This window comes from Notamacropus eugenii, chromosome 3 (assembly GCF_028372415.1).
Source record: "Notamacropus eugenii isolate mMacEug1 chromosome 3, mMacEug1.pri_v2, whole genome shotgun sequence".
In the NCBI taxonomy this organism is placed as follows: Eukaryota; Metazoa; Chordata; class Mammalia; order Diprotodontia; family Macropodidae; genus Notamacropus; species Notamacropus eugenii.
Window position 1 is genome coordinate 95,440,660 of NC_092874.1, and position 10,498 is coordinate 95,451,157.

Below are 10,498 nucleotides of genomic sequence, written 5' to 3' on the forward strand. Positions count from 1 at the left end.
AAATTATGGCCAGGTGAGCAAGCAGAAAAATGGTCCAAAGGTTACAAGGGAGACAGAGAAGGAGAGAGAGTGAGAAAAGGTCTAGTTAATCCAGAGATCTAATAATTTAGAATTGGTTACATGTTAGTCCAGAAGAGTGTTTTGTGCCCAATAAACATCTCTTTCTGGTGGTTCCTCAATTCAGGGACCCTTTTGTCTCAAAGGGCATCTAATACTGTCAGGTAACTTTCAAGGTCTCTTTTTCTTTATCTCTCCAGTTTCAGGAAATGGGAGGTCCTTATGTCAGACAACTTTCATTTTCCATCTACCTCTTGCTGCTTACCCACACCCAGTCTCCAGGCACACCCTATACCAACACCGACTCCAAAGTACAGCTCTGTGAGGAGGAGGGAGAAGGCTGTTCAATTTGGTAAAGACACAGCGCCTGGATTGGCCAGGTGAGGGGTTGGTGGCACTTCTTTGGGTGGGTGGGCTCCCGGACCTGCCTCTCTCAGACAGTCTGCTTTACTTCTCTGTCTGCTTAAAACCTTAGCGTTGGCTCCTACTAAGTCTGGCTGAAGCAAACATGTGTTGGCTGAATCCCCACTCCCTCCGAAGCCCCAGGGTTAACTCCTAGTGTGCATTCCCTTCTGTGGATGATTGTCCATCCACACTTTTCTAAATTTGTGAGCGTGGGCTGTTTTTCACGGGTGAGGGAGAAAACCTGCATTCGATCAGCAATTCTGAAGGAAGGAAAAAACAAATCTTCTGCCTATAGTCAGGTCAGGGTCATTACTGAGTTGAGATTTGATCACTATGTAAAAACAGGGACTCAGACAAAGTCATGATCCCAAAATGGGAAACCAGCCTCAACCTTAAACAGAGAAGGTGGTGTCCTGAGTATTAGAGCGGAAAGGCAAATTTCAGTTTCCCCAAAATGTCCCCTTTTCTTTTTCCTGCCTCAAATATCTGTTCCAGATATCTATCTCATGATTAGACATTAATTTCTTCAGGGTAAGCATTGCTTTCTCCAGGTGTCCTTTAGCTACCTTCTCTTCCTAAGAGGAAGATTTCCTTAGTCTCCCCAAAAAGAAGAGAAGAAAGCCAGCCCAGGTTTCCCTTCTTTACTGTGAACTTCCTATTGGGTGCTCTGGGCAATCCTCTCCAAGGCTGGATGTTTACAGCAGTCCCCTGGAAAACAGCAAGGGGGAGAAAGGAGCCAGTGGGGTGTCCAAGGCAGACTGAACTCACTTCACAGCTTGCTGCTCTCTGTAGAGAGCCTGCCAAGAGTACAGCTGAGGACCCCAGGAAGGCGAGTGATTTGGCCAAGTCCACCAAGCCAATTAAAGGCAGAGATGTGGACCAGAACCTAGATCTCCTGACCCTGGGTCAGAGTCTCTTTTCACTTCAGCACAATTGACAATGACTTCAGTTCTCATTCTTTTTCTAGAGAAGTTGCACCCTGTAATGGCAGAAGGCTGTCCTGACAACATGAGCGAGGAAACAAGCCATGGTGAGCAGACACAGGAGCCCCCTGGATGGGGTTGGAGTGGGAGGTGATTGAGATCACATAAGGTTCTCATATTTTTCTTTGTTGGCAATGGATTTTGGCCCTTTCCTAAGGGGGCAAAGCAGCTCTGAGCAGCATTCTCCATTTACCTGGCCTTCACTCAGTTTCTTTTCATTCTTCATTTTTCTCTTTCTTTCATATCCTCTCATTCTTACTTTAATTCATTGTCTTTTCCTCCTTTCCTGTATATTTAACTATGGCCCTCATTGTCACAACAGCAACAATGAGGGAAAAGCAGGATAAAAGTCTCTTGATTTTCTCTATCACTGTAATGGGCTCTACTGGATGGGGTTGGTGATAGCCAGGACATATGGGGATTGTCATTCTGTATCTAATCCATTCATTCTGACAAAATGTTGCACTTGTGTAGCGTGAAATGGGGAGAAGAAATGAAAAGATGGCTGATACTGTGACTAATACATCCTTTGTGAGAAAGTGTTCCCTTGTTGTATGAGGGCATGGGTATAACTAGACTGGGTCAGCTGCTGACATTCACGGGGTACCTTTCCTTCTTGTGTATAGTCCCATGCCTCAGCCCTCCACTAGTGTCCTCCCCTGAGGGGAAAGAAGGGCAGTGGAAATGTCAACAGTGTTAGGTTGAGTGCCAACAGACAATGGGAAAGGAGGACAATGACATCAGTTACCCCCTCTACCTAATTAGAATGTCTGGTGTGATACCACACTCCAACTTTCATCTACCATCTGTTAGCTCTTTTTGTTCCAGAGGAAACATTCCTCAATGTATTTGTTCTTAGGGGTTACAAATTTAATTGCCAGAACATTGAGAGTTCTATCAAGAAAGTTTACCATTATGTTCCAAGTTTTAGATCTCCCCTGCCAACTGTAGACAACTTTTCATCTGGGGCTCCATTCTTAGAGCATTGCTGCTCACTGGCACTAACCCTCTCTTCTGTCCATTTTTCCTCTTGGCTTTTGCTAACTAATCAAAGCACTCATTAATACTTGTCCATTGAACCAATGTTGGATGTGATACTACAGCATTTCACTTTTTCAGGTTTTTGTTATGGTTACTCAGGTATGCTTAAACATGACTTCTTCTTTATGCAAGTCTTTATTTTTCATTCATATGTGCAATTTTTCATGCATACCACATGATAGCTAACATTTACATAAGAGATTTTGGGTTTGCAAAGCACTTTTCATAGGTTTTCTCAATTGGTCTTTATAACACTCCTATGTGGTAGGTAATTTTATTATTTCTATTTGACTGAGGAAACTGAGGCTGAAGAAGGACTGATGACTTGTCAAGGACCATGTAGGTTGTAAGTATTTGAGGAAAGATTCAAATTCAGTTCTTACTGACTCTAGGTCCAGAATTCTATCATGTCACCTAGCCACCTCTCTATATAAACTATATCTGGGTATAGATCTGATTCAATTAACAAAGGATTCACTGCATGGATAAAACTGTAACAGTACAAGGCAGGTAAGATAAGTACCTAAAGGTTGGCAGAAACAAAGAGCACCATATAAGTTTTTTTTTCATTTCACATTGTTGATTTTTTTTAAAACTATGTAATAAATACTACACATCATTTTCAAAGCTACCTTGCTTTGCTGTGCTTCCTTCTAGGTTTTCTTTAGTTTCCTGCTGTGCACTTCTTATTTTTTTCTCCTCTCCACAATCTACCCTAGAGGTTACCATTAGATATGAATATGTAAACATATGTGAAACCATAGTGTACATACTTCTATTTTCCAATTCTTTCTCTGGATGTGGATAGCGTCTTCCTTCATGAGTCCTTTGTATTTGATTTAAGTATTTATGAGATTAAAAATGACTTAGTTGTTCAAAGTTGTTCTTAGAACAATATTGTTGTTGCTGTGTATAGCTTTCTCTTGGTTCTGCTTATTTCACTCTTCCTTATTCATGCAAATCTTTTCATGCTTTTCTAAAATCAACCAACTCATCATTTCTTATAGTACAGTAGTATTCCATCACAATCTTATACCTCAACTTGTTTAGCCATGCCTCAGTTGATGGGTATCCCCTCAATTTCCAGTTCTTTGCCACCACAAAGAGAGCTGCTACAAATATTTCAGAATATGTAAGTTATTTTCCTTTTTCCCTAATCACCTTGAGGAATAGGTCCAATAATAGTATTGCTAGGTCAAAGGGAATGCACAATTTTATAACTCTTTGGGCATAATTCCAGATTGCTCTTTAGAAAGGTTGGGTCAGTTCACAGTTCCTCCAACAGTGAATTAGTGTCCGAATTTTTCCACATCCCCTCCACCGTTTGTTACTTTCCTCTTCTATCATTTTATTTCATTTTTTAAAAATTGCATTTATTTTTTTTAAACTTTGACATTCATTTCCACAAAATTTTGAGTTCCAATTTTTCTCCCCATCTCTGCCCTCCCCCACCCCATAATACCTTGCATTCTGATTACCCCTTCCCTCAATGTACCTTCCCTTCTGTTACACCCCACCCTTCCCTTATCCCCATCTTCTCTCTTTTCTTGTAGGGCAAGATAAATTTCTATACCCCATTACCTGTGTTTCCTATTTCCTAGTTATATGCAATAATAACTTTCAACATTCATTTCTAATACTTTGATTTCCAACTTCTCTCCCTCCCTCTCTCCCTACTCATCCCCACTGAGAAGGCAAGCAATTCAATACAGGCCATATATGTGTCATTTTGCAAAAGACTTCCATAATAATCATGTTGTGTAATACTAATTATATTGCCCTCTATGCTACCCAGTCCCCCCTTTTTTTATTCTGTCATTTGACTTTGTCCCTTCCCAAAAGTGTTTGCTTCTAGTTACTCCCTTCTCCCATTTGCCCTCCCTTCTATCATCCCCCTCACCACAATTGTTCCCTCCTCCCCTACTTTCCTGTAGTGTAAGAGAGATTGTCATATAAAATTTAGTGAGCATGTTATTGCCTCCTTAATCCATATGTGAAGAGGGTAAGCTTCACTTTTCTACTCTCACCTTCTCCCTTTTCTCCTCCATTGAACAAGATTTTTCTTATGTCTTTTAGGAGTTATAGCCTGCCCCATTCCATTTCTCCCTTTCTTCTCCCAGTATTTTCCTCCCTCACCACTTAATTTTTATTTTATTTTTTTTAAAGGATATCATCTCTTCTGATTTAACTCAACCTGTACTCTAGGTCTGTGTGTGTGTGTGTGTGTGTATGTGTGTGTGTGTGTGTGTGTGTATGTGTGTGTGTGTGTGTGTGTGTGTGTGTGTAATCTCTCCACCTACCCAAATACTGAGAAAAGTCTCAAGAGTTACAAATATTATCTTTTCATGTAGAATTGCAAACTCTTCAGCTTTAGAAAATCTTTTATGATTTGTCTTTCCTGTTTACCTTTTCATGTTTCTCTTGATTCTTGTGTTTGAAAGTCAAATTTTCTATTCAGTTCTGGTCTTTTCATCGTGAATGTTTGAAAGTCCTCTATATCATTGAATAGCCATTTATTCCCTCGAAGTATTATACTCAGTTTTGCTGGCTAGGTAATTCTTGGTTTTAATTTCACTTCCTTTGACTTCTGGAGTATCCTATTCCAAGCCCTTTGATCTCTTAATGTAGAAGCTGCCAGATCCTGTGTTATCTTGATTGTATTTCCACAATACTTGAATTGTTTTTAGCTGCTTGTAGTATTTTCTCCTTGACCTGGGAACTCTGAAATTTGGCCACAATATTCCTAGGAGTTTCTCTTTTCTGGTCTCTTTCAGGAGGTGATTGATGGATTCTTTCAACATATATTTTGCCCTCTGGTTCTAGAATATCTGAGCAGTTTTCCTTGATAATTTCATAGAAGATAATGTCTAGGCTCTTTTTTTTGATTATGGCTTTCAGGTAGCCCCATAATTTTTAAATTGTCTCTCCTGGATCTATTTTCCAGCTCAGCTGTTTTTTCCAATGAGATGTTTCACATTACCTTCTATTTTTTTAAACTTTTGGTTTTGTTTCCTAACTTGCTGGTTTATCTCATAGTTTTCAGCTTCCCTGAACTTGATTCTCTCTTTTAAAGATCTATTTTGTTGAGTGAGCTTTTGAACTCTCTTTTCCGTTTGGCTAATTCTGCTTTTTAAAACCTCCTTCTCTTCATTGACTTTTTGGATCTCGTTTCCCAGTTGAGTTAGCCTATTTTTAAAGGTGTTATTTTCCTCAGTATTTTTTTTTTTTGGTTCTCCTTTAGCAGGCTGCTGACATATTTTTCAAACTCTTCTGTGGCCTGAGCCCATTTCATATTCATTTTGGAGGCACTGGAGGCAGAGGCCTTGACTTCCTCTGACAGTATGCCTTTTTCTTCCTCATCTGAAAGGATGGAAGGAGACACCTGTTCACCAAGAAAGTAACCTTCTATGGTCTTATTTTTTTCCTCTTTTTTGGACATTTTCAAAGCCAGTTACTTGACTTCTGAATCCTTTGTGAAGAGGAGGGTCCTAGTGCTCCTCCTGTCCCTAGTACCATGCTCAAGGCTGAGATTCAGATCAGCTGCTCAACTCCTCCAGAAGCTTTAAGCTGAGCTACCTGGACAATGGACCCAGGTTGCTTCTGTGTAGCTGCCCACTGATGCTGCTGTCACCTCTGCCACTGCCTGGGACCACTCTCTCCTCTCACCCAACTGGGAAAGCCCTCTCACATTGGCCTTTGGAACTTTCTTTGTCGCTTTTGGGTTGAGGGATCTGGGACCCAACCTGCTGGGAATTCTGCCCCAGAGATTCGGGTCCTGTTCCTCCCAGTACCACATGGTTAGGGCTGGGCTTCACCCTGCTTAGTGTCCTGTGGGATAGACCTTTCTTATTGGCCTTCCAGGTTACCTTTGGCTGGAAACCTCTTTCACTGTGTTATTCTGTGGCTTCTGCTGCTCTAGAATTTGTTGAGAGTCATTTTTTACAGGTATTTTGTGGGCTATGGGGGAAGCACTAGAGTATGTGTATCTTTCTACTCTAACATCTTGGCTCTGCTCCTCCTATATAAGTTTTGAGAATGAAAAGTTTACCATGGACTGAGGTCATTACAGAAGATTTCAAGAAAATGTCAAGTCCTGAAAGAGGTCTAGGTTCTAGAAAAGGAAAGAACAATCTCCTATTCCTTATGTAGAGAATGGAATGAACCAAGTCTTGTTAATGAGAATGCTGGCAGTGAGTTTTAGAAACATGAAGAGACTCACCTGATTTTCATAGAGAGGATAATCTATGAAGGGGTGTGTTACAAGATTAGAAAAGTAGACTGGGGCTGGATTATGGAGAACCTGAAATATCAGGCTAAAGTATTGAGTATTTATCTCATGTGATAAAATGGCATGAAAAGCCACTTAAGATTTTAGAAGATGGAAGTGACATGATGAATATGGTATTTTATTTTATTTCTTAATGGTATTTTCCCCCCAGTTTCATGTGAAGAAAATTTTTAGCATTCATTTTTATTAGATTTTGAGTTCCAAATTTTTCACCCTCCCTCCTTCCTTTCTCCTCTTCTTAAAATAGTATGATGTTTGATATAGTTTATACATATGCTATTATTTAAAGCATATTTCCATATTCATAACAGTTATGAAAGAAGAAACATAAAAAATGCCATGAGAAAGAATAAAATAAGTTAAAATAATGTTTTGATCTGCATTCAGAGTTGATAGCATTTTCCTTCATAAGTCCTTTGTACTTGTCCTTGGTCATTGTGTTGCTTCGAAGATCTGAGTCATTCATAGCTGATCATCATATAATATTGCTGATACTGTGTACTATGTTTTCCTGGTTCTGCTCATTTCACTTTGCATCACTTCATTCAAGTCTTTCCAGTATGTTCTGAAATTTGCTTGTTCATCATTTCTTTTTGCACGATAGTATTCCATTACATTCTTATACCACGACTTGTTCAACCATTCTTCAATTGATTGGCATCCCCTCAGTTTCCAATATTTTGCTACCACCAATTGGACTTCTTTAAATATTTTTGTCCACACAGGTCCTTTTCCCTTTTCTGTGATCTCTTTGGGATGCAGACCTAGTAGTGTATTACTGGATCAAAGGGCATGTGTAGTTTGGTTGCCCTTTGGCCATAGTTACAAATTGCTTTCCAAAATGGTTAGATCAGTTCACAACTCCACCAGCAGTGCATCAGTGTCCCAATTTTACAACATCCTCTCCAATATTTATCATTTTCCTTTTTTGTCATATTATCCAATCTGATTGGTGTAAGGTGGTACCTCAGAGCTGTTTTCATTTCCATTTCTGTAATCAAAAGTGATTTAGAACAGGGCTTCTTAAAATGCAGGTTGCGACCCCATATGAGGTTACTGAATTTGGGGGTTGTGAAAAATTTGGCAATAATGAAAGGTTTCTGAACGTGCAATGATAAAAAAATTAATTCAAAATCAATTGTGTAATGAATCCGAGGTGTTTCTGGCAGCACTTTCTCTTGTTGTATCATGCAACTTCATTGCAGCCTTGGTTTTGAACACATAGCAAGTGTACTTTGCACTGCACAAGCCATAATGCCACCACGAATGCTGCCAGATACACCTTGGCTCAGATTCACGATTTGTATCTTGAATTTCATGTTTTTATTGTACGTAGAAAATTGTTAAATGAATTTTGGCTTTGGATTAGGATGGAAATTCCAACAATTTCTGAAATGGTCTTAAACATACTTCTGCCATTTTGTACTACATATTTATGTGAAGAGGCATTCTCAGCATTGATGACTACAAAATCAAAATATTGATCAACTCTGGAAAATGTTGAAGATGTCTCTATGTCCCACAGTATCAAATATTCTGCTAATATTCAATTCTTTACGTAAAAATAAACAAACACATCCATCTCATTAGTGTGCAATTTTGCTTTCATCTTTAATAAATGGTAAACTTATATGTATACCAATGAATTATTTTAAAATAAATTTCTTTATAATTTCTTCTCAGTAAATGTTTGATTTCTATTCCTATTTTCTATACTTACATACCTGGGGTCATATAAAAATTTCTTGGGCAAAAGGTGGTCATAATTGGAAAGGTTAAGAAGCCTAGATTTGAAACAACTTCCTCATTTTTACATGTGAGGAAACTAATGCTCCCCTAGGTGAGGTGACTTCCCCAAGATCACACAGGTAATAAGAAACAAAGCCAATATTAGAACCTAGGTCTTCTGATTCTGAATCCAGGACATTTTCCATGGCACCACTCTGCCTCTGTGGAATGAGAAAGAGAGATTAGACTCCATTTCTAGAAATGCTGTAGCAATCCACATCTGAAGCAGTGTATTAAGAATGGGAATAAAAAGTTAAGGACAGAAGAGAGAAACATAAGGGTTCATTGACAACACAGTTTGTGGATTATTTACCTTTATAGCTCTCTCCAGGCTCAATGCAGTGCCTTGCACATAGCAGTCACTCAATAAATGTTTTGTTAAACTGAATTAAAAACAAAAAGGTTTGTGAAGATAAATAAGGTTAGTTCTAGAAGTATTTCAAGGCTACAGGACGGGCACACCAACGAAAGGGTCAATACTTGGTGCCAGCCCTCAGTAAGGTGAACCTATTTCTGAGCCAGAGATACATGCTTCTTACTAGTGAGGGGCATAATGCCAGTGTGCATGTGACTCCAAGTCTGAAGCTAAGAGCAGAGACATGGCTGAGAAGAGACATGGGTGGGAAGAGGGACTGAAAGGATGGCAGTTGAGGATAGAGCTTAACCCTGTCACTCTCATTACCCATATCTCAGGTTATGGAATCCAAAGCCCCAGCAAAAAGCAACTGAGACTTGTCCTGGTGGGTAAAACAGGAGCTGGGAAAAGTGCAACAGGGAACAGCATCCTGGGACAAAGAGTATTTAAGGCAAGCCTAGCACCAAAGTCAGTGACCAAGAACTGTGAGAAAAGAAGCAGATTGTTGAGTGAGAGAGAAATTGTAGTTGTGGATACTCCTGGGATTTTTGACACAAATGTGTCTGATGTGGATACATCAAAGGAGATTAGCCGCTGCCTCATTATGTCATCCCCTGGACCTCATGCTATCATCCTGGTGGTGCCACTCAGTCGTTATACCAAGGAGGAGCAAGAAGCAGTAAACAAGATTTTGGGAATTTTTGGTTCCAAAGCCAAGAAATACACGATCCTCTTATTGACCCGGAAGGATGATTTGGAAGGTACTGATTTGAATCAATACTTAGATGAAAGTTGCAATGAAGCTTTGAGAGACCTGATTGATCAGTTTGATGGAAGATACTGTGCATTCAACAACCGGGCAACTGGAAATGAGCAAGAGGCCCAGCTAACAGAGCTTCTGAGCTTAGTGGAACAAGTAATACAGAAGAATGGAGGCTCTTGCTACACAAACCAGATGTATGAACTGGCAGAAAAAGAGATTCAGAAACAAACTGAAGCATTGCAAAGATCTCACATGCAAGACCTGGAAAGATTGCAAAAGAAAATAAGGCAGGAGTATGAAGAGGAAATCAGAAACTTAAAGGATGAAGTGAAGCAGAAAGAAAGAGAAAAAAACATGTATAAGAAACTTGCAGAAAATAATGCTCTCTATGAAAATAAGCAAAGAGATGCACGAAATGAGGTTATTGACTTTAGTGAGTTCTTTGAAAATTTCTTGAAAATCCTATCAGTAGTTTCTGACATTGTAAGGATATTTAAGGATTAAAGAGCTTGGTAAAACAATTTGATGTTCTCTGCTAATTTTCCCATTTCTTCCTTCTCTGTTGGTTATTAATGAATACCCAGGCATCGCAAGTCCATCCTATCTCTCATGTCTCCAAGAATAAAGATAGTTGCAATCCTGGTCATAAGAACCTGGTCATAATATTTTACAACCAACATTTCAGTCTGAAAATAAAAGGACAGATTCTTTTCTTGTAAAAATCCAGAAAAGGAAATAATAACCCATTCTCTACTGGAAAATTTCCCTCCAAGATTCAGAGGAGGAAAAATAGAGCAATAGTCAAGTATCTAGTAGGG

General features: G+C 39.3%; 1 protein-coding gene across 1 annotated transcript; it reads left to right on the plus strand.

The window, feature by feature from the left end:
* The first annotated feature begins 291 nt into the window (after positions 1 to 291).
* On the plus strand, positions 292 to 10,201 carry LOC140533000 (GTPase IMAP family member 4-like). The gene is made up of 3 exons (XM_072652252.1): positions 292 to 437; positions 1,430 to 1,492; positions 9,256 to 10,201. The coding sequence occupies exons 2-3, from the start codon at positions 1,447 to 1,449 to the stop codon at positions 10,182 to 10,184; spliced, it is 975 nt and encodes a 324-aa protein (XP_072508353.1). The 5' UTR covers positions 292 to 437; positions 1,430 to 1,446; the 3' UTR covers positions 10,185 to 10,201.
* Positions 10,202 to 10,498: the final 297 nt, after the last annotated feature.

Coding starts and splice junctions, on each gene's coding strand:
- LOC140533000 (XM_072652252.1), top strand. CDS start 1,447: ATGGCAGAAGGCTGTCCTGACAACATGAGCGAGGAAACAAGCCATG. Junction 1,493..9,255: donor GAGCGAGGAAACAAGCCATG/GTGAGCAGACAC, acceptor CCCATATCTCAG/GTTATGGAATCCAAAGCCCC.